This window comes from Trachypithecus francoisi, unplaced genomic scaffold, assembly GCF_009764315.1.
Source record: "Trachypithecus francoisi isolate TF-2019V2 unplaced genomic scaffold, Tfra_2.0 Lachesis_group7, whole genome shotgun sequence".
Lineage (NCBI taxonomy): Eukaryota > Metazoa > Chordata > Mammalia > Primates > Cercopithecidae > Trachypithecus > Trachypithecus francoisi.
Genome location: NW_022681472.1, coordinates 42,137,586 through 42,164,957, shown reverse-complemented (window position 1 = coordinate 42,164,957; position 27,372 = coordinate 42,137,586). Strand labels below are relative to the sequence as shown.

At 38.9% G+C, this 27,372-nt stretch overlaps 1 protein-coding gene across 4 annotated transcripts in view; it reads right to left on the bottom strand.

The window, feature by feature from the left end:
* Nucleotides 1-216: 216 nt before the first annotated feature.
* The window catches only part of CPNE3 (copine 3), a 57,022-nt gene continuing 29,866 nt past the window's right edge, over nucleotides 217-27,372 (bottom strand). Inside the window, exons 9-17 of one of the 4 annotated variants that reach the window (XM_033202768.1) lie at nucleotides 25,979-26,077; nucleotides 24,135-24,221; nucleotides 22,741-22,800; nucleotides 22,075-22,208; nucleotides 19,155-19,209; nucleotides 19,021-19,072; nucleotides 15,292-15,425; nucleotides 13,956-14,192; nucleotides 217-715 (exon numbers count right to left, since the gene is read on the bottom strand). In XM_033202768.1, coding sequence (XP_033058659.1) covers nucleotides 671-715; nucleotides 13,956-14,192; nucleotides 15,292-15,425; nucleotides 19,021-19,072; nucleotides 19,155-19,209; nucleotides 22,075-22,208; nucleotides 22,741-22,800; nucleotides 24,135-24,221; nucleotides 25,979-26,077 — 903 coding nt within the window. In that variant the 3' untranslated portion in view covers nucleotides 217-670. Of the gene's footprint in view, nucleotides 716-8,128; nucleotides 11,342-13,955; nucleotides 14,193-15,291; nucleotides 15,426-19,020; nucleotides 19,073-19,154; nucleotides 19,210-22,074; nucleotides 22,209-22,740; nucleotides 22,801-24,134; nucleotides 24,222-25,978; nucleotides 26,078-27,372 lie in introns of those variants that run through there. The other 3 variants (XM_033202765.1, XM_033202766.1, XM_033202767.1) reach the window with 3 other exon arrangements.

The following is a 27,372-nucleotide window of genomic DNA, read 5'->3' as shown; positions in this document are numbered from 1 at the left end:
TGGTTAATGTCAAGAGAAGACTTATTATATATGAAAGTTCTTCCTCTACCAGGTCTTTCCTCACTGCCCAGGTCTGACCTCAACAATTAATCACCAGAAATACAGTGCAGCATAGGCTAGTTATCTGCAGAGAAAGAAGGAAGAAGCCACTCAGCAGAAGTTCTATATTTTAAATATCAAATAGTTAAAGAAGGAAAACAATATCTCTATAAGAAGTAATTTTTTCACCCTGTGGGCACAAGTGTTTATTTCAACAAGTAATTTCCTCTGATTCACTGAAGCCATCCCAAGTGTAATTTGCTCAAAATTTATTACAATATCACCATCCATTTTACTTTTATTTGTGGCCCCCCAAAACTCAGCACAACCTATAAGCTGTCCTCTGGTCTTAAAAATGCCCAGCTCTAATTTCGTTGTCAAACTACATTAATTTGCTTTTGCTAACTAAAATGTGGTGAATTAAAATAATCATTTATTAGCTCCTGAATCATTTATTAGATTCTATAGGTTGCCAATTTGAGCTCGTTCTTCTGGTCTGGTGGTTCTTCTGGTCTTAGCTGCGCTAATTCATGCTCTATAGTCAGCTGCTGGATTGACTGGGGGCTGGCTGGTGTAGAACAGTCTCAGGACAGTCTCAGATGGGACAGCTTGTTTCTAATCACATGGTCTGTCATGCTGAAAATGGGTATGCTGGGTGTGGAGACTGCACAAGGTTCTAAGAGGAGAGAAAGCAGAAGTAAGCCAGGCTCTTAAGGCATAGGCTTAGAATTCACATGTCATTACGTCTACACATTCTGTTGGCCAAAGTAAGTAACAAGACCAGCCTAGATTAAAGGAGTAGGGAAATAAAACCCACTTCTTAATAGGGGGACGGCAAAGCCACACTGCAAAAGGAGTGGATCCAGAGGCAGTGGAAGGATTCTGGCCATTTTTGCAATCTATCAAACAGAATTGTCACATAAAACACTCAGTTAATGAATACTTTTTTTGTCTGTTTGTTTTTGAGACGGAGTCTCACTGTCACTCAGGCTTGAGTGCAGTGGCATGATCTCAGCTCACTGCAACCTCTGCCTCCTGGGTTCAAACAATTCTCCTGTGCCAGCCTCCCGAGTAGCTGGGATTACAGGCATGGGCCACCACACCCGGTTAAATTTTCATATTTTTAGTAGAAATGGCATTTCACCATGTTGCCCAGGTTGGTCTCAAACTCCTGACCTCAGGTGATCTGCTCACCTCGGCCTTCGAAAGTGCTGGGATTACAGGCGTGAGCCACCATGACCAGCCTGAATAATTTTTTTTTTTTTTTTTTTGAGACGGAGTCTCGTTCTGTCGCCGGGCTGGAGTGCAGTGGCCAGATCTCAGCTCACTGCAAGCTCTGCCCCCCGGGTTCACGCCATTCTCCTGCCTCAGCCTCCCGAGTAGCTGGGACTACAGGCGCCCGCCACCTCGCCCGGCTAGTTTTTTGTATTTTTTAGTAGAGACGGGGTTTCACCGTATTAGCCAGGATGGTCTCGATCTCCTGATCTCGTGATCCACCCGTCTTGGCCTCCCAAAGTGCTGGGATTACAGGCTTGAGCCACCGCGCCCGGCCTGAATAATTTTTTAGTATAGATACGCTCCATGCCATAATTGGGACTTGCCTGTATGAAAAAATATTCATTTTTATCCAAAATTCAAATTCAACTTGACATCTTGTATTTTTGTTTGCTAAACCTGCCAACCCCACACACAGACCATGTCAAAAATAAGCAAAACCTTTCTTTAAAAGAGAGAGAACTTGGAACTAGAAATTACTTTTAAATTGCACAATTTCAGCCAGGTGCAGTGGCTCCTGCCTGTAATCTCAGCACTTTGGGAAGCTGAGGCAGGTGGATCATCTGAGGTCGGGAGTTTGAGACCAGCCTGCCCAACATGGTGAAACCCCGTGTCTACCTAAAAAACAAAGAAACAAACAGATTAGCTGTGTGTGGTAACATGCGCCTGTAATCTCAGCTATTTCGGAGGATGAGACAAAAGAATTGCTTGAACCCAGGAGGCAGAGGTTGCAGTAAGCTGAGATCATGCCACTGCACTCCATCCTGGGTGACATAGTGAGACTCTGTCTCAAAAATAAATAAATAAATAAAAAATAAAAAGCGCCGGGTATGGTGGCTCACACCTGTAATCCCAGCACTTTGGGAGGCTGAGGTGGGTGGATCACTTGAGATCAGGAGTTTGAGACCGGCCTGACCCACATAGCGAAACCCCTGTCTCTACTAAAATACAAAAAATTAGCCAGGCATGGTGGTACATGCCTGCAGTCCCAGCTACTCGGGAGGCTGAGGCAGGAGAATCACTTGAACCAGGAGGCAGAGGTTGCAGTGAGCCGAGATTGTACCACTGCAATCCAGCCTGGGCAACACAGTGAGACTCCATCTAAAAACAAAACAGAAATTAAAAAAAGAAAAAGAAAATAAATTGCACAACTTCACCAATTGTAGTATTAGAATGGGCCGAAAGCTCTAAGTATACCCAAAGGAAAGGAGCAACTTGTTCCCCTTTTAACATAATATATAATAAGCTTGTCGTATGCGGCTCAGACAGCTTTGAATGCAGCCCAACACAAATTTGTAAACTTTCTTAAAACATTATGAGTTTTTTTGTAATTTTTTTTTTTTCAGCTTATCAGCTACCATTAATGTTAGTGTATTTTATGTGTGGCCGAAGACAATTCTTCCAATGTCGCCCAGGGAAGCCAAAAGATCGAACACTCTTGATATATAACCATCTATTTTATTTCAGTTGTATTAGATTAAAAATTGCTACACAGAAAACCAGTAAGAGAAGAATCTGTACTTTTAGTAATTTGGACCTGTTCTATATTTACAATAATGCCTTTACCCTCCTACGAGGAATTTTTTAAATCCTTAGGAGGTGTTAATTAATCATTTTGCTCTTCTGGAATTTATTAGAACTAATCAGACCAAAGATACTTGAAATTGATATTTTAAGTATCTTACCCATATACTGTAGTAAAATCTGATGTTTTTCTCTATGGGCTTTTATGAAGGACTGTATTTTTCCTACTATAACTTTTGTGACTAGCAGTGACAGTGCAAAGGTCAAATAAATGTGCATCATTAAGCAGTGCAACCTGACATTTCTAGATAATAACTCCCTCAGATGAGGAAAGGGAGTGATACCTGTAAGGTCACAGACCCCTTACTGTCCCTTTGCACCTCTAGTCATCTCTGCCCACTGCACACAATGATTCTGCTATAAATTTATGAGAATCCTCTCTGCTGGGAATCCTAAGTAATACAGAATTCAGCATACAGTGTATGCTAAGGGTTATTAACTGGGCTCATGATACAGCTTCTTGCATCCAGCTTTGAATAAATCAAGCTCTGTTGTTTACATCAGAATATTAGACTTGCAAGGGAATTTAAAGATTCCTACTCCAAGTCCTATTTTACAAAACATTAAATAAGAACCTTTGTCCAGGGCTATGCCAGAGTAAAGCAGAGTTCAAGGTCAAAAGATAACACATGCTTTTCAAACGTGAAGCCCATGGACTGGCTTGATAAAAGTAGCATCCACCTAAAGAAGGCCTTTTTCAAACAAACAAGTATATTTGCCAAGATCTTATGGGATCAAATGATGATCAAGTCTGCCATGTTAGGACCATATTTATATTCCAAATCTGAGAGAAAAAATTCAGATTTAGCATGTCCTTCAGAAAAGGACTAACCACAGATTTCATTAAAATAGAAATATGTGTGGTCGGGCATGGTGGCTTATGCCTGTAATCCCAGCACTTTAGAAGGCTAAGGCAGGCAGATCGCTTGAGGCCAGGAGTTTGAGACCTTGTCTCTACAAAAAATAAAGAAACAAAATATGTGGAAGATTAATATTGTTTGAATTTCAACGTCACATTTGTAAAAGTGAATAGATTTAGTTATGAAACAAAAGGGTTCTTTCATACATTCATCTCCCTATACTAACAATGTTCCTCAACCCATCCTTTCTTAATCCATGCCACTGACAATGCCGATTTCTTTGCTGAAAGGCTCTTCCACTTTCTCTATATTATAAAGCTCCGTAAAAACCTTTAAATCCCAGATGAAATGTCAAACCATCCATGAAGCTCTCCAAGATCTTCCCACTGCCCTGACTGCTCTCCACATTGAATAGAAAATCTTCCCATTCTAAGCTTCAATATTTTCTTTCTTTCTTTCTTTCTTTCTTTTTTAATTTGAGACAGAGTCTAGCTCTGTTGCCCAGGCTGGAGTGCAGTGGCACATGTCCGCTCACTGCCAGCTCCACCTCCCGGGTTCACACCATTCTCTGGCCTCAGTCACTTGCGTAGCTGGGACTACAGGCACCCACCACCACGCCCGGCTAATTTTTTGTATTTTTTTAGTAGAGATGGGGTTTCACTATGTTAGCCAGGATGGTCTTGATCTCCTGACCTCGTGATCCGCCCGCCTTGGCCTCCCAAAGTGCTGGGATTACTAAACTAACTTCTTTGTTTTTATATATGCTCTAGCAGATACTTAATTCATTCATTCTTTCAGTGTCTATTTAGGGGATGCCTTCTAAATGCCAAGGTATCTTCTAGGCTCTGGGGAGAAAGCAGTGAACAAACAGGCAAAAATCCCAGATTTCTTAGAACTGACTTTCTAGTGGGTGAGGGAGGACAAGAAAAAAACAAAAAAACAAAATAACACTGTTTTGTTTTTTTTTTTTTTGAGACAGGGTCTTGCTCTGTCACCCAGGCTGGAATACAGCGGCGTGATAATGGATCACCACAAGCCTCAACTTCCCAGGCTCCAGCGATCCTCCTACCTCACAGCCTCCCAAGTAGCTGGAACCAAAAGTGTGCTCTACAACAACCAGCTAATTTTTGTATTGAGACAGGTGATTTGGTTTGGCTGTGTCCCCCATCTTGAATTGTAGTTACCATAATCCCCACGTGTCATGGGAGGGACCCGGGTGGGAGATAATTGAATCATTGGGGTGGTTACCTCCATGCTGTTCTCGACATAGTGAGTAAGTTCTCATGAGATCTCGTTATTTTATAAGGGGCTTTTACCCAACTTTGCTCTGCACTTCTCCGTGCTGCCACCAGGTGAAGAAGGATATGTTTGCTTCCTCTTCTGCCATGATTTTAAGTTTCCTGAAACCTCCCCAGCCATGCTAAACTGTGAGTCAATTATACCTGTTTCCTTTATAAGTTACCCAGTCTTGGGTATGCCTTTACTAGCAGCATGAGAACGGACTAATACAATGGGTTTTCACCATGTTGCCCAGACTGGTCTCAAAGTCCTGAGCTTAACGCATCCACCCACCTCAGCCTCCCAAAGTGCCATGATTACAGGCGTGAGCCACTGCACCTGGCCAAAATAAATATACTTTACACAGAGAAGAAAAATAAAAAGTACTAGGGAAAGAGGTACACTTTTAAATAAGGTAATCAGAAAAGGCCTCACTGAGTGATGCTTAAATAAAGACCTGAAGGAGGTGAGGGAACAAGGTTCCCAAGTGGCTACGGGAGGCTAGGTTTTCAGGAAGGAGCAACGGCAAGTGCAAAAGCCCCGAGCTAGGAATATCCCAGGCATATTCAAGTAAGAACAAGAAAGCCCATGCAGTTGGAGTGAATGACAAGAGATTAGTAGAAGTTTAGAAAAGGAAAGAGCAGAAGGGGCTAGACCATAAGAGACACTGAGAAGTTGGTAGGATTTGTGGTTTGAAAGCACAGAGGAGACTTGTTAGAGCTGTGGTACTAAAGGGAGTGAACTGCGAAAGGGGTTGTTATTGAAAAACTGAGTAATTGAAAATGCGATCAGGGAGAGGTTTTTTTAATCAATAATGATAAGGTCTAGCATGTGACCCACAGAGTGTGGGCTGAGGTTGAATAGAGAGCAGTATTATTATAAGGAGGGATAGAGAGAGTGATCTAATCTAATGATGCGAGATTCAAAGTCAGAGGTTTTAAAGAGGAGGGAAAAGCTACCTGAAAGCAGAAGGGAGGATCAAGGAGGGGACCTAGGCAGCCTCCAAGCCCAGTGGTAGATCAGGGAGAGGAAATTACCATCATTTGAGAGGGCAGCAGAAGAAGCAACGTTCTTGAAGAGAGGCAGGTTTTAATTAGAATTAAAAGGTGAAGGTACTGTTCAGAAAAAAACACTGACCTCAGAAATTTGTGCTAATGAATGACCTGTTTTTGAAGGCAGAGTGGAAGGGTATGGGGCACTGGAGAGAAGTGGGATGGGGAGTCAGAATACAGGGGTTGGAAACTAATAGTCTGGGCTTCTTGTGAGGACTGGCATGAACAGCGATCACAGGATGGCAGTGGAGAGCAATGAACGATAGCGGGATGAGCAGGAGAAGCATCTTTCCAGAAGCAGTATTCAAGCGCCCCTCTTTACTCATAACCATGGATGCCTGAAGGCACGAGAAGGGCCCGTCTTACTCCAACCACAGCAGAGTCCCTCATCTTGCTCACTCTTGTTCTGTTTAGCATCATATACTGTCTCCTTTTCCATATTAGATCATAAGCTTTGAAGTCAGCAAGAATTTTTTTTTATGCTGTTTGAATTCCCCTGTTGATTGCCAGTAATAGACTACCCAATAAATATTCGTTCAAAGAAAAATTGAATACTTCTTACTGGAAGGAAGGGAAGGTTGAAAAAAAACAAATGATTTCCTACTCAGACTTTTCTCTGAGAACTCCTTAAAGTTCCCCATCCTCAAAATTCTTCTGAGTCCAGTCCTAGAAGACCAGATGCTGCTATAAAACTTGGTGCTTTGTGAGCACCAATAAATGCTTTGGGAGCATCTGCTGATGAAAGACCAGAGATAGCTCTCCTTTCCCAAGCAGTAAGAAGTCACAATTCTGCTTATAATAATACTTGCCATCATTGTGGAGGAGGGAATCAACAGCCAAGCCAAAGTATACTTCTGTATGGACATTTCAACCTACTGTGGTTTTTCTGGAGTATCTGGCCAAATGTAGTGATGATCAGGAAGTGATGTCACTTGGTGATAAGTGACAAGGATGATGGTCTTGCTACACGCAAGGGTTTGGCAATCCTGGACATCTGTTATCACCAGGTCTGAACTAGCCTCTGCACCATTAAGAAACCAACAAGATATGGGTCTATCAGACAATGTGATAGTGAGGCAGGAAAAGCTCAGCATTTGGAAACAGACCTAGAATCAGACACTTAGAAAGTATGTGACCAAACAGCTGAGTCTCTGCCAGAAGGTGACCACTATCAGCTCTGCCATCTGGCCTTCACCAAGGCAAAGCCACTGACACTAGACCCACATTTGGTCACAGGGTTCCATATGGAACTCGGTGGGCTTCTGAACTCATCTGTCTGCCCTAAAAATATGGTCCTCTGGCTTTTCAAATGCACAAATATAATCACATCATTCATTTGCTTAAATCCATTTAGTGGCATCCCATTACCCTAAGCCTCAGTCTGAACTCCCTCACCTGCCCCAAAAGGCCCTCAGGATGTAAACACCACCAACCACTCCACCTCATCTCTTAGCTCTTCTTTTACCACTTTCCCTCGTATACTTTATATTCCTCAAACTTCTGTCCACTCCTAAAACATTCAACTCTATACTTGCTATTGGCCTGACAGCTTCATAAGTGCTTTTAACCTTCTTCACCTGGCTAACTTTCAGGTCTTTGCTTACATGGCACATCCTCAGGGAAGCGCTCCTTGCCTCTCAGATGGGTTAGGTCTCTCTCTACTGTATGTTGTTTCACACACAGATCTCACATCTCTATAACTACTTGCTCAATGTTTTCTCTCCCCCACTAGACCATTATTTCTACAAGTCAGCTACTGTGGCTGTCTTGGTCACCACTGGCAAAGTCCTGCCCAATGCCTATGACAAACGCAATTAAAAAATTTTTTTTAAAGTTAGATGGTTATACTATCCTTCTTAACATGATTGACAAAATGTGAGTGCTACGTAGCTCAGGCCATTCTAGCTACAAGCTAAGAATCTTTCCTTTACTGTACCCAGAAGAGTATCTTGAACCCACTCAGTATCTTTTAAACAAATAAATCCCATAAAATAATATCCCCCAAATTGTTTAATTCAGTGAAATATGAAGTCGAGGCCACCTAAAACACTATATTTTATTTTTAACTTTTCTATTGTTTTGGTCACATGTAAAGAATAAAAATGAAAACAAGACACTACTGTGTCACATCAAGAAACAACTTTATCCAAAAGGAATTTCAATGTAAGATATATTTAGCATCAATTCATATATTAACTGATACATGTATTGTCAAGTATGACATCCAGAAAAGCACAAAACATTTTCTAACACGTTCCACCAAACTTCTGGCGTACTTTATGTGTCATTTCCATGACTACCAACCACACATATAGAGACTAGGGGATACTTAGTGAAGACGGCTTTCCAGGAAGTTTATAAAATTGGAAAAAAAAAAAAAAAGGCAGGTCAAAATATAGCATAAGTAGCAATGGGGCCCTTAATTTACTTTGGAAAGATTGCCTAAGGCACCACTATAATGAACAGTTGTAAATCCCTGATCAGACTTCAAATTTTTCTGGTCTTAAAATGTCAATTCTAACCACAAGGTTAGGTGACTAGATTAGCTGGTATACTATTTCCTCTGTGCCAGCATCTGTAAGAAATATTACATCTATCCTGGACACTGTCACTCCGATATATATTAGTAATAGATCTGATTATATAAGGTGTGAAAGTCAATATGTGTAATTTTTCTTTAAATGCATTTTAAGAACAAATAGCACTTGAATGAATGGTGGCACACCAGGGAAAAGGACTATTTTAATATAAAACAATATTAAATCAGCATGTGATGAGGTTGAGTGCTGAAACTGTGAAAACTGATAATTTAGAAATTGTAAACGCTTTTATTCGAAATTGTAAAAAGGCACCAATTACCCTAGTTTGCTGGAATCACAGTTCTTATGAATAATAGCATCTACTGATGAACATGACATGAATTAAATGTTTTTAAATTTTAAAACAATTTTAAAATAAAATAATTTTGATAAAATCAGAATATAAAATAATGAAGACCAAATCCAATGGACAGTGATTAACTGTTATTCGGATGAAGAAAACCAGGAATGCTCATGACCAGCAGTTCCCAAGTACCTTGTGCAGGTGACACAGGGGCTGCTGAGGAGTTGGTTAAGGAGAAGGAGGATACGGCCAGTGACTGGGACCCTGCCTCAGCATCAAACAGATAAGCTCACTTCTGTGTTTTATTGTACATTGAGAATATGTGTAAATCATTTTTTTAAAAGGTTTCCTGTGATTAAAAGAGAAAATTCTGAAAACCACAGCAACATATCTACGCTGTTTCCAAGCATACAAACAGAATTAGAACATCTGAGACAACTATGGCTCCAAACAATCAGAAGGGTTAGTTTTCTTTTCTCCTATTGATAATGTCAAAATGATGTGTCATCTATTGAGCCATACTATGGAGTAGCAGGCTACTAGTTAGGGCCTTCCCCAGTTAACAGCACGTATCCAAAGGACAGCTAGCCAAGTGGGAAGGTGGTAGGTAAATGCTCACCTGGGCTAGGCAACCATCACAGCAAGTAGGTCCCCTCTCAGCCTGGCCTTGGCAATGAGCTGCTTCTGAGAAGCCACAGCTATCTGTGGTTGAGAGCTCACTCCCTTGAGGCTTTGCAGAGAACAAGAGACATGGGCTGTGGGGCAGCTTTTCAATAAAACTGAGAGGCACATCAACGTGGCACTGTATGCGTCCACTTAAGGATATAAGATCAACATGCAATTTCAAAAGGTAAATTATTAAAGATAATTGGCCAATGTATAGATATGCATAGTTTTTAGCACATAGGCCCTCAACAAAATATTACTGAATCTATTCCAAAAATGTAATGTTCACTAAGTAATACGCTGTAAAAGGTCAAAGTCAGGAAAAGAAATTCAACTCTTAAAAAAAAAAAGCACATAAAATCCACTCTGTCTTAATGCAGCAGTTGGAAAAGTTTTCTTTTTTCTTTCCTTTTTCTAAGTTGCAGTAGGTTTTATACCTAATAAAGTCTGTTCTAGATGTAGGAAATAGTACATTATTAAATTGTAAAATGTAATTTTGATTAACAGATAATTGGTATCATGAGTTTAAAAATCAAATGAAAATGGCACTTAAAAAAAGGAAAAAATGACTAAGTGGATCTACACAAATCAACGTGTGGGACTTTAGCAAGGAAAGTATAAAATATTTTTTTTAGTAAGTAGTTTTTCATTAGTTAGAAGGAAATGGAATTCTGAATTTCACCTTATATATTTGGTCCTCTTATCTTTCCTGGACAAAACAGTCCTAACTGTTTTAACAAATCTCAATTAAAGTAATCTAATAATGTAGAATTCAGGACAACCTACCATCTGTGCATCTACAATATCCTGAAAGTCATGCTCAGTTAATGAAAAAAAAAAAAAAGCCAAATCTGAACATGTTTACAGTTTTCCGCAATAAAATAAAATATCTAGAAAGGCAAATAAAAATGGTTTACTTACATGAGGTTATTTTTACTTGTTGATTGTACATTTAAAAAACTGAGTATGTGGCTTTTCCTGCTCATTCAGTACTTTTCATAAAGTCCCAAGCTGAGTGCATGCTGTTTTGTAAACCATAGTGTCTACACTGTAGCAAAAATCAGATGCACAGGAAGGTAATTTTTACCTTGCAGAAAAGCACTGTATACAGAGTGAGGAACAAATTTGATATCATATAATTTAAGGAGCTCTCATAACCAGGTATGGACATTGGCTTATAAAACATACACTGTGAATCAGGCACAGCAACCTGCAAACCACATCATCCCAACAGTTTTCCATTCTTCCTATTGAGAAACATTTAAAAACAGCATTTTCATCACATGAAAGTAAACAAAAACAACAACAAAATAAGCTTTCCTCACACTAATTTCTAATTCAAAGAGCTTTACTGCAATTAATGTAAATCACTATCAATCACTGAATTGACTGGGCAAAGATGGACTTGGCACTGTCCCCCCAAAAGAGCCTAGAAAGAATGCTTTAAACAGATATAATCCATAGAGAAAGAGATTTACATCATAAATGCTGGGGGCAAAAAGTACATAGAATGACAGATACATGATTTAGGGTGAGAGATGGCATTGCTCCACATAACACAAAAGAATTCTGTTGAAGTGGTCACTGCTTCTGTTGTTTCGTGGCTGGGTTCTTGGGAGGAAGGAGTTTGTATGTATTGAAGTAGCCCACCACCTGCTGGGGAATCTCTGCCAAGACACACTGAGCAAGTGCTTCTTTTGGAGCCTTGTGAAAAACAAAATCAACGTGACTTTATTAGCAACTGAATTTTCCTGGCTTCTTCATAAAAGAGACTAGGGATACTTCAGCAGCCACTAAAATGAAGCAATTCTAATTCACAGGCCTGTACCTTTTCTTAGGAACAGTCCATGAAATATGGAATGACCTAACTAGCCAAAGTTACTTATGATTGCTGTTACTATCCCTGCTAACATTTGTCAAGTCCTTTTTTGGTGCCGGCATTCGAACATTTGATGATTTTGTTGTTTTATAACTTTTAAATGTGGGTCTTTCATTCACTTGGTATATATATATATATTTTTTACTTCTTTTATACAATTACAGATTCATAGGAAGTTGCAAAAACAATAAGAAAAGGTACCATGTACCCTTCACCCAGATTTCTCCAAAGGTAACATCTTACATAACTACAGCATAGTATCAAAGCCAGGCAGCTGACATTGGTATGGTTCACAGAACTTACTCTGATTTATAATTTTACATGTACTAATTTGTGTGTGTTTGTGTGTGTGTGTGGTGTGTGTGTGTGTTTCTGTATAATTCTATGCAATTTTGTCATCTGGGTAGATCTGTGTAACCATCACTACAATCAAGATACAGAACTTCCCCAACACCACAAAGATCCCTACCTAACATTACTACTTTATAATCACAACACTCCACTTCCTCCCTTCCCATTGCTGGTGGGAATGTTAAATGATACAGCCACTTTGGAAGAGTTTAACAATTGCTTTAAGAATTACACATGCGGCCGGGCGCGGTGGCTTAAGCCTGTAATCCCAGCACTTTGGGAGGCCGAGACGGGCGGATCACGAGGTCAGGAGATCGAGACCATCCTGGCTAACACGGTGAAACCCCGTCTCTACTAAAAAATACAAAAAACTAGCCGGGCGAGGTGGCGGGCGCCTGTAGTCCCAGCTACTTGGGAGGCTGAGGCAGGAGAATGGCGTAAACCCGGGAGGCGGAGCTTGCAGTGAGCTGAGATCCGGCCACTGTACTCCAGCCTGGGCAACAGAGCGAGACTCCGTCTCAAGAAAAAAAAAAAAAAAAAAAAGAATTACACATGCAACTACTGTATAACCCAGCAGCTGTAGTCCTAGGTATTTATCCCAGAGGAATAAAAACTTACGTTTGCACAAAAACCCATGCATAGGCTGGGTGTGGTGGTGCACGCCTGTAATCCCAGCACTTAGGGAGGCCGAGGCAGGTGGATCACTTGAGGTCAAGAGTTTGAGACCAGTCTGGCCAACATGGTGAAACTCTGTCTCTACTAAAAAATAGGGAAAAATAGCCAGGTGTAGCGGTGCACACTTGTAATCCCAGCTACTCGGGAGGCTGAGGCACGAGAATCACCTGAATCCAGGAGGCGGAGGTTGCAGTACTGTACTCCAGCCTGGGTGACAGTACTCCACTGTACTCCAGCCTGGGTGACAGAGTGAGACTCTGTCTCAAAACAAAAACAAAACAAACAAACAACAACAAAAATCCATGTATAAATGTTTATAGTAGCCTTGTGTATGAGAGAGAAAAACAGGCAACAGCCAGATGTCCTTCTGTGGTGAAACAGTTACACAAATGGTGGTGCATCCATACCATGGAATATGACTCGGCAATAAAAAGCAGTACTTGCAAAAACGTGGTGATTCTCGAGAGAGTGATGCTGAGTGGAAAAAAAGCCAATCCCAAAAGGTTGCATATTTTATGATTCCATTTATATGACATTCTTTTTTTTTTTTTTTTTTTTTTGAGACGGAGTCTCGCTCTGCCGCCCAGGCTGGAGTGCAGTGGCCGGGTCTCAGCTCACTGCAAGCTCCGCCTCCTGGGTTTACGCCATTCTCCTGCCTCAGCCTCCCAAGCAGCTGGGACTACAGGCGCCCGCCATGTCGCCCGGCTAGTTTTTTGTATTTTTTAGTAGAGACGGGGTTTCACCATGTTAGCCAGGATGGTCTCAATCTCCTGACCTCGTGATCCGCCCGTCTCGGCCTCCCAAAGTGCTGGGATTACAGGCTTGAGCTACCGCGCCCGGCGGCTATATGACATTCTTGAAATGACAAAATTATATAAATGAAGAGCATAGTAGTAAGAACCCTTCCTTCTAAGGGTTAAGGAAGGGCTGGAAGGAGAAAGGAGGGGATGTGGCTATAAAAGGGCAACAAGAGGGATCCTTGTGATGCATCTTGATTATACCACTGTAAGTATCCTGGTTGTGATTCTGTATTATAGCTTTGCAATATGTTACCACTGGAGTAAACTGGGTAAAATAGTCTTCTAAGAGATATTCATCAAACTAAACTTCCAGCTTGAGGGGGATTTGGCATACACTTACATAAGAGTTTTTTCCAGCTGTTACAAAGGTAAAGATAAAATACTTGAGACAGTTGCAATACTATTTTAAAACAATTTATCATATAGCCTGTAAGAAGCACATAATGTACATCCTGAAGCAACACTGCCAAACCAAATTAGAGCTCTCAAATGGACAAAGGACAGTGTTCACACGTCCTCTAGCCCTGCACACCTACTCAACTGCCTGGTTGTAGATGGGCAAAGATCTGTGTTCACTCACTTTAGTGTTTGAGTAGGGAGGAGTGGTACTCACATTCTGGAACTGTCTGAAAGGCACAAACTGGACAATATCTCTGATGGCCACTTCGCCTGATGGGGAGCGGAGACTTCCACCATCACCATCCAGAAACTCCATGGCACTAAAGTCAGCACCTCCAACTCCAACAATGATGATGGACATAGGCAGCCTGGAGGCATTAACTATAGCTTGTCTGGTTTCATCAAGGTCTGTGATCACACCATCGGTAATAATCAAAAGCACAAAATATTGCTGCCAGAAAAAGAAAACATGTCCACTGAGCAAGTCAAGCAATGGCTAATGGCATCTCTGCCTTGATAAGTCATTCAGTCTTTCTTGTTCATTTTCCTGCCAGTCTCTACCCTGGCTACCAGTACGTAAAATATTCTAAGCTCCTCTGATGACAAGGAAATTGACTCTTAACAAAAACTGCAGGTTCATTAAAAGTGCAGCAGACCACAAAATAGGGCTGGCAAAATATATGGAAGCAAGACATCTAAATGTCAAAGATTAACCTTTCGGTAAGACTAGGAATAACAGTTTAACTCAAGTATTAAATATGTCAAGGAGGCAAGTGGAAAACTTCATTCTCAGAAGAGGAAATAAATATAAAAATATTAGAATTAGAATACAAAAATTTTACAAACTAAAATACAAAAAAAAAAAAAATAGATATGGTTTAAGTGATAAAATCATCCCCCAGATTGTGTCGCCCAAGATAAACCTTTTCAGAGAGCAGTAAAATGTTACATCAAGTAGTGACTCCATCTTTTGGGCCATTTAAGACTAGAATAGGAATAAGATTTACAATATTAGCTAACATGTGTTGAGTGTTTACTCTGACCCAGGCATTGTGCACTTTATATGAATTATCTTATCTAACATTTTCAACAACAGTATGAGGTAGTTTCCCCTAACTTACTTCTGAATATGCCAAAGCTAAGAGAGATTTGGTATCCACAGTCCAATAGGTAATGGTTAGCTCATTCAAATATCTTTAGTACAATAAGAAATCTTGTAACAGCATCTGATGTGGTAAGTTTCCTTAAGCTTTAATTTGTTATGTCTACTTCAAAAAGGTAGATGATATGCATTTTTTTTGGTAGAACCTATCTATGGAAGTTAGTTCAAAGGATAAAAGACTCATGAATGCCAAGTGTTATTTTGCTATTGTCTTATTTTTAACAATCACTAGTATAACCACAACAAAAGTTACTCCCAAATCAAGAGTGACTGTGTTATTGTATCTTGCCCTGACTTTGTATTATGACAAACCAAAAAAATAGAAAAATGGCACCAGGAGCTGCTACCAATCCACATTCTTCCCATTCCCTGGCCATAGAGCACTTACAGAAGCTGTCTGCTGTTGTGTGGCTGCAGCAGCAAACCTGGCCACATGATTTATGATTGGAGAAAAATTAGTTGGTCCATAGAGTTTTATCTGAGGAAGACAAGACCGATATGCCTCTACAATGCCTTGGATTCCTAGAACAAAAAAAAAACAGTATTAAAAATTCTCAAGCACAGTGTGTTTATTCTGGCTAATTTGGTTATATATATCAACATATAGTACTTTAAATAGTCAAAAGTTCATATGCAGGAGTTCCTCTAAGCTATGTATTACATAACTCCATAGGTATGCTCCATTGCAAAAACCTATAAGCTCTGTCCTCCCCCAGTAGAAGGGATTTACTTTCATCTCAGTCAAATTACTCATTAGTCTACAGTAGGACTGTTACATTTGTGCTTAATTTTAATACATGTTGGGAATGTGACTCTGATAGAAAACCATGAAAAAGGTTCCACATCATACAGCAGATGATAAATGGTAAGAAAGAGTTATTAATAAAATGAAAAATCATTTGCACATGTGGCCAGAGTTTCTACAAAAATACCAGATGGCAATAAAACTAATATTAATTCTAGTTAATTAACCGATACAAGTGTTTATTCAATAAGTTAAAGGTTAATCATTGTATCACAGACTGAATTAGTTCCAAATATTCACTTCCAAGTTATCCATTTTGCTGCAGAAGCACTGATGTGTTTGTTTAGGGGTACTGCCCCTAAACCTGCTGGCACATTATATAACAGAAAGTTGGACAGGACCATTTGATTAACTTTGACCAATGCATGTGACACCCATGCCTAAGCAGATGTCTTAAGAACTACTGCCTGTTTTTTCCAGCTCTCTTGCTCCTTTCCTTGCCATAGGAGCAGCACATCCCAGATAAGGCTGTTCCTTCAGCCTGAGTCCCAATATAAGAAACACGGAGAGAACTACAGCCTAGCTGCACGTAAAACAAGCAAGAAATAAACTGTTGTCATTAAAGCCACTGAGATTTAGAGATTGTTTATCACAACAGCACAGCCCAGTGAAAGTTGACTGACATTGCTGGTCAAAGCACTGCTGATGAAACTTGTATCCCACACATGTACCTGTTGAATCTGCCCTTAATATCAGAGCTTTTAGGATGCAGATAGGATAACAGAAATTCTAAAGAATTTCCAACAATACTTGCTGAGATCATCACAGATACTTGCCACACACACAAAAAAAACCTTAATGTAAATCAAAACAGGTCTCTTGCTTTAAAAATGTCCAATAGAACACAGATCAACAAAAAAGAGAAGCATATACAGTCATGTGTCACTTACCAATGGGGATAAATTCTGAAAAATGCATTGTTAGGTGATTTCATCATCATGTGAACATCACAAGATTATACTTACACAAACCTAGATGGTATAGCCTACTACATACCTAGGCTATATGGTATAGCCTACTGCTCCTAGGTTAAAAACCTGTACTGCATATTGCTATACTGAATAATGTAGGGAATTATAGCAACTGTACCTTTTCTGTGTCTTTACAATAAAAATACACTATTAAAATCTTATGGGCCTACTGTCACACATGTGGTCTGTCATTGACTAAAATGTCATTTTTAGTGCATGACCATACTTGGCTTGAAAGCTTCATGAAACCAACTCTCTCCTCTTAAAATGTAAGAGTTCCAATAAACTCCTCTTAGTTTATTTGAATTTAGGAACAAGTAGTCTTATGAACAACCTTTGAGAATGTAACTAATTCATATGCAGAGGTGATTTTACATGCATAAGGTCCATGTAACTAGTAGTCAATCCAGTAGTAACAAAGGCATAAATAATTCATTTAGGGCTGGGCATGGTAGCTCGTGCCTATAATCCCAGCATTTTGGGAGGCCGAGGCAGGTGGATCACATGAGGTCAGTAGTTCTAGACCAGCATGGCCAACATGGTGAAACCCTGTCTCTACTAAAAATACAAAAATTAGCCGAGCGTGGTGGCAGGCACCCGTAATCCCAGCTACTCGGGGGGGCCACAGCAGGAGAATCATTTGAACCTGGGGGGTGGAGGTTGCAGTGAGCCGAGATCATACTATCACACTCCAGCCTGGGGGACAAGAGCAAGATTTCACCTCAAAAAAAAAAGAAAACATAAACAAAAACAAAAATGTAATTTCTTCACAAATATCAAGAGCCTTCAACCCCTTAATTAAAACTAAATTATGCCAAAAACCCTTTCTATGCATCAAAGTAACAAGTTTTTTCTAAGGCATATTATTTCTAAGGCAATTAGGTTCAATGATTAGTTAGGAAAAGGGGATTAAACTTCCTTGACTTAAAATCAGGCTCTGAGCTTTTTCCTCTATAGTATCTCCTTTGTTTAAAACCAAACTGATCTTTTTCCAGAGTGTAAACCACTTGGTGAACAGCCCAAGGATGGGCTTACATTACTCACAGAATGACTGAACTTCTTAAATGAATTATATGTCATCCATATTCATTTACAATAAATGAACGCTAATTACAACAAATTCTAAAAATTATTCCACTTTCATTATAAAAATGAAGCATATTTCTTAAAAAGAATAACATTCCCAGTTTCAAATGGCTAGGGAATAAAAGAGGTCACAACCAGTCACTGAAAGTGCCTCAAAGGAACACTAAATTAGTATGGAAAAAGTGTTCTGGGGAAAAGAACAAAACCATATTGCAAACTGCCCCCACAAAAATTGTTCACGCTCTTCCACCTTATGAATATTGCTTAGGAAGAAAAGAACAAAACACTTTCTCCTGTTAGAAAGCTATACATTTGTAATTGTCAAAAGGACCCTTTGCAGAAAATTAGCTTATTGTCTAGAATTTTAAATTATGCCTCTTGCTCCCACACCTACTTTCCCTTTTCCAAACTCTTTAGTCTCATATATAATTTAGTGGAAGAGCTGGCATTTCTGATTGATTGCTCAATGTGGTAAAAAAGAAGCAGCACTTGGATACTTGAGGTATAAGGAAAAAAGTAAAATGTGGCTGGGCATGGGTGGCTCATGCCTCTAATCCCAGTACTTTGGGAGGCCAAGGCAGAAGGCAGGAAGACAGTTTAAGGTCAGGAGTTCAAGACCAGCCTGGCTAACATAGCGAGACCCTGTCTCTATTTTTTTAAATAAATAAAAGAAAAATGTGAAATGAAAGACAAATATGTGCCTCCTGCTCTCCACACAGAGGAAAGCTGCTATAGAAGCTCAATTCTTTGTTCCTTTTGCCCATCCCAGCTACTTACAGAATACTGTGTGAGCAACAAGTATTAGATGCTGGATACTTCTCTCTTTGTAGAGAGTGACTACTACTCTGAAAAAAGCTTCAAAAGATCTGTATATTAAATTACTTATTTTATTGACGGTTTGCTTTTAAATAAATTTACATGTGAAAATAATTTTTAATATATGATTATTTTTACTGATCTGCCCCAAAGATTGAGAATTTTTTTGTTCTACTACAGTTCTTAAGGTAGGAGGATTTAGCTTACCACCTCCATCATCATAATACTGATTTGCCCCATAATTACCATTACCACCCTAACCACCAACCTGGTGCAGTTCTTCTACCTTATACAACAGAAAGTTAAATATGTAAGAAAATGAAACCTAGAGATGAAATTTGAGTAGTTTTCACCACAAGAAAAAAAAGAACAAAGAACAAAGTAACAAAGACTAGTGAGACTTTCCATTTGAAGTCTTCATGTTTATTTTTTAACTTACCATTGCAGTAGGGATTGGATGGGTTGAAGTTCACTGGAAATTCATGTGATACCTGTCAAAGATGGACAAAGGACTGATGAGGGCTGGGTTGCTTTTCTAGGAGGTAAAGCTTTAAAAATGAGATTTCCTCTTACCTGCCACTGAGGAGGTATCTGAGCTCCAAAACCAAAAGCTGGAAACATCTTATCACTAAAAAGAAAAAAAAAAATTAATAAAACGTTGTTTTTCCAAAATAAAAAAGCTTTATCTTTGCTCACAATAAAATCAATATGAGCTCATTTCAAAAACAATTTTTCAAAATCTTAGAAAAGTATGAAGATAAAACAAAGATTACCTATATTAACTGCCAAAGAGAATCAATGTTAATATTTGATAACTCTCATCCTAAATATTTTTCTGTGCACTGAGGAAGAAAAATGTTTCTCTCTATAGATTTTGTAGAAAAGGAGTTTACATGCATGTTTTATAACCTACTCTGTTCTACTTAAATCTTGTATATCATTTCAGTGATCAAATGGGTAAATAAATACACGAAGCCCTGAAAACCACAATTCTTTTTTTACTAATTTAAAGCAAACTCATTTGGTAGCACAACCCGACCTCAGATGATCAGAAGATATTGGTAGCTTTTATTTATGCCACTTAATATAAACATTCATACATTAGGGAGAGGGACAGTGGACCGAATATATACATCACGTGAATAGCCACTGAGTATAGATATCCTCCCCCAGATGTCTGATAGCCAATGTTCTGCCATTATAAAACACCATAAGGAACATATTTTTTTCTATGAGGAATATTATTTTCATATTTATTCTTTTTTTTTTTTTTTTTGAGACGGAGTCTTGCTCTGTCGCCCAGGCTGGAGTGCAGTAGCCGGATCTCAGTTCACTGCAAGCTCCGCCCCCTGGGTTCACGCCATTCTCCTGCCTCAGCCTCCCGAGTAGCTGGGACTACAGGCTCCCGCCACCTTGCCAGCTAGTTTTTTGTATTTTTTTTTTTTTTTTAGTAGAGACGGGGTTTCACCGGGTTAACAAGGACGGTCTGGATCTCCTGACCTCGTGATCCGCCCGTCTCGGCCTTCCAAAGTGCTGGGATTACAGGCTTGAGCCACCGCACCCGGCTCATATTTATTCTTAACAGTTAGTTTTGCATTGAAGATGGAGCCTATGCCATGTCAGAAATATTTCTCCCAGGCTGAGGTGGGAGGATCACTTGGGCCCAGGAAGTGGAGGTTGCAGTGAACCGTGACTGCACCACTGTACTCTAGTCTGGGTGACAGAGCGAGACTCTCTCTCATAAGAAAGAAAGATACATTTTTCCCCAGTTTGTAGTCTGTCTTCAACTTTGTTTAAAGCATCTTTCTTTTCATAGTTTTTAATATTAATGAATGTGAACACAAAAAAGGTTTCATGAATTTTGCCTTTGCTCCCTTGCTTAACGGTTTTCCTCACTACAAGATTATAAACAATTCACATATATTTTCTTCTAGAACTTTAAAGTTTGCTTTTGATATTAAACTTCTAATTCATCTGGAAAGTGTTTTGAAGTGGATATGAAGCAGAAATTGCTGCTCGCCGGCAATATCCATTCTCTCCTTTAATAAAAGAACACCTGAGCTAGACACTGTACCTCCTAGCTTCTCTGGGCTGGATGTGATCAGGTGGCTGGAATCTAGAGACGGAGATGTGAGAAAGAAGTGATTTGCCAGCCACTTCTGAATCATACTCCTAAAAGGGAAGGCACATGTACCCCCTGGTCCCTTTCTTCTCTTCCCACTGGCTGGAGAAGATGAGAACCAGAGCTATGGACCCAGAGAGGGAAGCTGTGAATTGAGAATAGCAGAACTCTCCTATTAGTTCTTAACTATTATACTTACCCCTAGACATGCAACGTGAAATAAACCTCTATTTTGTCAAAGTCACTTTGTTTTTGGGTGTCCATTTCAGCAGTTTGGTCTGTACTCTAATTTATACAGAATAATATCCTAAAACATGCAAGTGTGAGTCAGGGATCCAAATTTAATTCTTGTCCAGTTTGACAGCTTTTACAACTCCTTCCCCTAAATTCACTTATACACATGGGTCTATTTCTGGACTGTTTGCTTGGTTCCACTGGTCATGTCCTAATTCCATACTTGTAATTAAGATAACTGCAAGAATACTTTTAATATCTGCTAGTGAGAAATTATTAATTTTTAAATTCTGTGTTATATCTGACCACCTTTCTAAGCTCTCACTACTTTCTAATAAAGTAACTTTCTATATATGTTAAATATATTTAATGATTTTTGCCTTAAAACTTACTAGCCTGAAATTTGAATTGCCACCTTGCTTTAAATTTCTTTGCATGTGTCTACAAATTTTACCTCTTTAAATGCTACAGATTAATTAAAAGCCCCATCAATATGAAAATAAAATAATAATAAACAAAAACAAGAGAAACTTTATTCGGTACTCTTAACACATCCAGGAAAAACACTACTAATGCAGATGTCTTCTATATTGTTCAGTAAACCCTCAAGAGGACCTATTTAAGTCTATTCAAAACTTAACCATCGATAACCATTCAGAATATTTCATAGCAATTAGATCTAGTTATCCTTCAGCACTTGTTAAAAGTCACCATTAAAAAAAAATTTGACAACTGCCAAGGAGATAGATATATTAAGAAATAGTTTTTGTGTTTATAAAACATGTCTTCCGGGCTTTAATCACTCATACAACTTATGCCTAATGAATAAGCCCCAAGGAAACCAGACTAAAGAAACAAGAGCCTTGCTGACATCAGTCAGGAAGTAAATAGCAAACTATATGTACTATAAAGCAAAGTACATGCAATATATTATAACTAATCACAGCAAGATATTAGAGATCTAAGGTAAACAGCAAGATTGCCACAAAGAGAAAAATGGAAGATAAGACGGGGGGATTTTAGGGAGAAAGCATCATCGTCCTACCACCTATATCAGAGTACTAGCCGACGAAACAAACTACCCTTTCTGGGGAATTGTGGAAACATGTATTTTAGTTTTTCCAAAGTCATACTCACGCATCATAATCTTGAATGACCAGTCCCACAGACCAGAGAGCAGTCAAATACTCATTAACGCCATTGGGGCTGATGTAATGAAGGGAGTCTGGAGACCTTGGGTCACCATTGGAGCCAGTGAAGTCCACTCCCACCTGCCAAATAACAATTGCAGCCCTTACTAAGGAGAAGGCAGGGACACCTGTGCTTGATGTCTGAGAAAACTTCAAGAGATGCGATACAATCATGAATCCTGGCGCCGACTTCCTAACAAATGTCTACCACTTATTTCCATAGAGAATTAAACAAGTAAAGCCTAAATGTGAAACAACCTGATGCCTCTACTTTTCTAGATGGCTTAAATAATGAATTACTATATCCACTACTTAGGCTTAGGGGTTGTCTTTTATAAGGCTGTCTCACTAATGCTTTCTAGTCCTTAAATTACTTCAGGATAACCAGTGGTTTGTAGGTTTGTACACATCTGCTTTCTCTCAGGAGAAAGAGATCTCATCAACAAAGCAGACAGCTTCACGATGGATGAGCCCAGACAACCTGCCTGAGGACTCTAAGAAGACTATGCCAAACAGATTGTGAAAATTTCATTACAAAGTCAGTTTTGCAGTGAAGAAAATATACTGCAACATGGAGGAAAAAGCCTATGCCGAAAAATTCAGTGTTACTTACGGTAAAATTCAGCTGACATCCTCCCATTATATAGTCAAGGAATGTGCATTCTACTGTAATCTAAAAATAAGAGAAAACTGTTAAAATTACAACTCTTCTACTATATAAGAGAAGCAAAAAACTCTTTGGCATATATTTTTAAAAGTCTGTAAACTGAACAGGACATAATATAAACATGGAAATTACCCCTGCATTCAGGTTTAAGATATCCCTTCCCCTATGTGCCATGAATCTGTAAGATTTTACTTCAAGATAATTACAGCAATGTTAAGATTAGAATATTAATGGCCAAAGATGAAATATACTAATTTTAAGTTTTAAGATATTAGTAATGAATCCAATATGTTGAGGGCTTTAATAAGCATAGTGGTCAACATTTAAAAAACAAAAACTCCACTCCACTTTTTCAATCTAAGAAATCTTGGCTTTTCCTCTCTACTCATAACATTTTCTTTCTTTTTTTTTTTTTTTTGAGACGGAGTCTCGCTCTGTGGCCCAGGTGGGAGTGCAGTGGCCGGATCTCAGCTCACTGCAAGCTCCGCCTCCCGGGTTTACGCCATTCTCCTGCCTCAGCCTCTTGAGTAGCTAGGACTACAGGCGCCCGCCACCTCGCCCGGCTAGTTTTTTGTATTTTTTTAGTAGAGATGGGGTTTCACCGTGTTCGCCAGGATGGTCTCGATCTCCTGACCTCGTGATCCGCCCGTCTCGGCCTCCCAAAGTGCTGGGATTACAGGCTTGAGCCACCGCACCTGGCCCTCATAACATTTTCTATTGAAATTATGAAGAGGATAAAAGCATTGGGTCGGGTCATCTCCACTAAAGAGCTGAGAAAATACTATGCTTCTTTATATTTCCTAAGATAATGAAAAACTTATCCTTGTCCTTTGCAAATAACCTGTCAAACCTTAGAAACAGGTTACTTGATTTTTTTTCCTCTTCCCTACTTGATTCTTTTTGCTAAAGGTGATCAGATGCTCATGTGATTTTCAACTGCCTGAAATTCAAGTATTTGTTTAACATAAATTATACTAACAGGAGAACTTGAAATATGATCTCATTATATTATAAGTAGCCAAGGCTTAGGTTGGGCGCAATGGCACACGCCTGTAATCCCAGCACTTTGGGAAGCCAAGGCGAGTGGATCATGGGATCAGGAGTTCAAGACCAGCCTGGCCAACATGGTGAAACCTCGTTTCTACAAAAAATACAGTGTTGTGGTGGGCGCCTGTAATCCCAGCTACCTGGGAGGCTGAGGCAGAGAATTGCTTGAACCCAGGAGGCAGAGGTTGCAGTGAGCTGAGATTGTGCCACTGCACCGCAGCCTGGGCAACAGAGCAAGACTCCAGCTCAAAAATAAATAAATAAATAAAAATAAGTAGCCAAGGCCAACTGACCTCACACTGTTTGACACTGATAACACCTGAATTTTTGTAGCTTTTTTTCTTTTGCCTTTTTTTCTCATTTATGCATTCAAATTCAACCTGTAGGAAGAGAAGACAAAAATGTTACTTTTTATTAGCAATATTAGAAATGCCAGTGTGAACTTAAGTGAATGACTTTTTTTCCTTTAGAATCAAACTACCTACTGATATAGGTCTGTTGCAAAATATAACTCTGAAACAATTACATAATATGTTAAGTATGTGGAATATTTATCAGGTAAATTTCTAACAATTAAGGCATTCCTAAAATTGCATACCTTTCAAAATAGTTCCCCCAAATACATTTTACCTCTGCAGGTAATTTTCTTGCAAATGTTCCGAGGCATAATCTTTTCTCTTTGCTGCATATTTTACCATAGAGTTGGGCTCTATGGTATAATATGGTATAATAAAGGAAATAAAATATTACTCCTAGCTGTTACCAACATAAAGAATGAAAATATGCGTCAAAGGAAAGAAAAAAAAAAAAAAGTAACATTATAAAACAAATATATGAAGCCCAACTCTATACTAAAATATGCAGCAAAGATCTTCTCTTTCCACTGGGAATACATGTTAAAAATTGATCTAACACCTCCTCTTGCTTTATATTTCCTTCTCCCAGAAGAATGATCTTCCTTCCCCTATCCTATCTCCCTATCCATCTTGAGGGCTTGGCTCAAGTTGTTCTCCTCTATAACTTCCACTACTCCTCTAGTCTTCTCTGATCTCTATCTACCTCTTTAAATTTCTACAACTATATGAAATTTAGTTACATACTCTGTGTTATTCTCAAGTGTCTCATTTAATTTTTTTCTTCACAGTGACGTTATAATCACCTCCAAGTTATACCTTCAAATTCTCACTGGCTTGCCTAATAATAATATAAGAGATATTCAATAAATACTTGATAAGTCACCTCTTCTGGTTAACACAAAGACACTATGTACTTCAGACAGTCATTACTAGTTTTCCAAGAATCAAACACTAAAAAATACATGTGGTATAATACAATGATGTAAAACAAAATTATGTTAAACAAATTCTTTGATGGTTCAGGATCTTGCTGGAGTCTCAGTCACAATCATAAGTATTAATTATTGAGTATTAGAAATTTAAAAAAGGAAAAACAATTAAAAATTATTGTTTTACAGAAATTCCACAAACTGAATTCTCATTGAAAAAGGGCTAGATTACTTCACTTATTCATTTATACCTTCAGGTTCAGTAAGTGCTCTTTGGTCCTGCTGAAGCCTGTGCTTAGTGACTCTCAGGCCTGCCCCCAGCTTTCAATATTTCATAGTCTATTTGAAAGGGGCAGGGTCATTCTTCTATAGTACTAGACAAGCACACTGGGGCCAACTGCCCTGCATTAGCTGCTGGATGGAACTTCTGGCCATGGAAATCAACGCCTACTTTTAAAGCTGATATTGCTCTGTCTCTTCTCTCTGTGAGTAAAGTGTGGTTCCCTCTAGTGCTTGCCTGCATTGTGTTTGCCTTGACTCCAATACCATGATACAATGGGCAAAAGGTTTGGACTTCTATTCCTAGTGACTGACATTGTGATCATCTTTGCTGTCCTCCATGTACTTGGAGTCCTCATCTGGCATTAGTAACTGTTATGTGGTGTTCTGCTCAATAAAATTCATACCCCAAGTATGAATTGTGGATTATGTGATTACTAAACATTTCGGGGCATTATGCAATATAGAGTAAAAGCATAGTAAACCGTTTGATGCTGTGGGAAAAAAATGAAATACAGTAATAAATACACAGCCCAACTATAAACTATATGAAAATGCACGGATGTAACTTACAGGTGAGCTTCTGGAGGCTTCTTTCAGTTTTGTCATGGTGGTTTGAAAGGTTCCAATGAGATCATGTGACCCATCATTGTCATAATCATAACACTCCACCTGAAATTAAATATAATAAAAATATATAAAAATCAATATAGTTTTATTAAAAAGTATTGGCTGTGATAAATATAATCTATCATGAAGTGTCCTTTTAATTACAGTAAATGAAAATGTGTAATATGCAGTCCCTACTTGGGAAAGTAGGAATTAACATCCTAGAGAAGCAATATTGAAACACTTTCAAACCCCAGCTATCCTTGGAATGGGGATCTAAATAGATCTAAAACCACAGGCAGATGAAAAACATAAATACTGTTTCAATTCCACATTAAGCAGTTTCCAGCTCCTCTATCATGCCTTCTATAAGTGCTGATAAAGGGCAAAAAGGAGGTATACCTTCTTTCTCATCCACTTCTTTGCCATATTACTATGCAATGGCTAAAAGCCATTATCTGGAGAAAGAAAGGAAGTTAACATTCTAGAAAGCTAAAATTTATATAATTAAATCCTAGATAATTTAGAATCATGAAAAATATATTTCATTAGCTGCAGTCTGGTAAGGCTAGGCTTATATTAGAAGTTAGATATGATGAAGCCAGATTTGCATCATTGTGAAGATCACAACTCTTAAAATGAAAAGAACAATTCCATGCTAAGAGTACTTAGTCCACTGAGGAAGTATCTATACTGGGTCATATTTACTCTATTTCCATGTGAGACAGGGTGAGCTCTAGTCTTAGATCTGGCTCTGATTATGCTTTCTCTCTCTGAAAGGAGACAGAAGAGAGGTGAGAGTATTTGAGTTGCATGTAATTTCGTGACAGGTTGACAGAGCAGTCAAAGAGTAAATATTCACCAGAATACTAGAATGTTATTTGCAATGGGAAAAATTAGGTGGCAAGAACTACTAGCAAGCAGCAGTGTTCAAGGGAAGCTGAAAACTGACCATGATTGTGAACATTGAACACCAATTTTTTTATAGTATTTTATTTCAAAACAGATTATTTCATTTCTGCAAACATTTATTATATACACTGTGCACATTCTGTAAATAGTCTTGTGAGGTAGACAGAGTTGGAATCTTGTTACTATGATGCCCACTTTGCAGAACTAAAACTTAGAGGAATTAAATACTCTTAGAAGATGGTATGCCTTGTGTGGTAACCAACACAGGTAAAGTAAAGCTGTGCTAAGAACACTTTGAAATCTTAGAGCCTATACTTTAAAATAAAAACTTGTAACTAAGAAGCAATTTGTATTTACCATCAGCTAATAGAGAGTTTTATCTTGCTAATATCCTTCTCAAACTTAGATTAACTGCCAAGCTAAAATGCTCAGGATTTTATATGTTT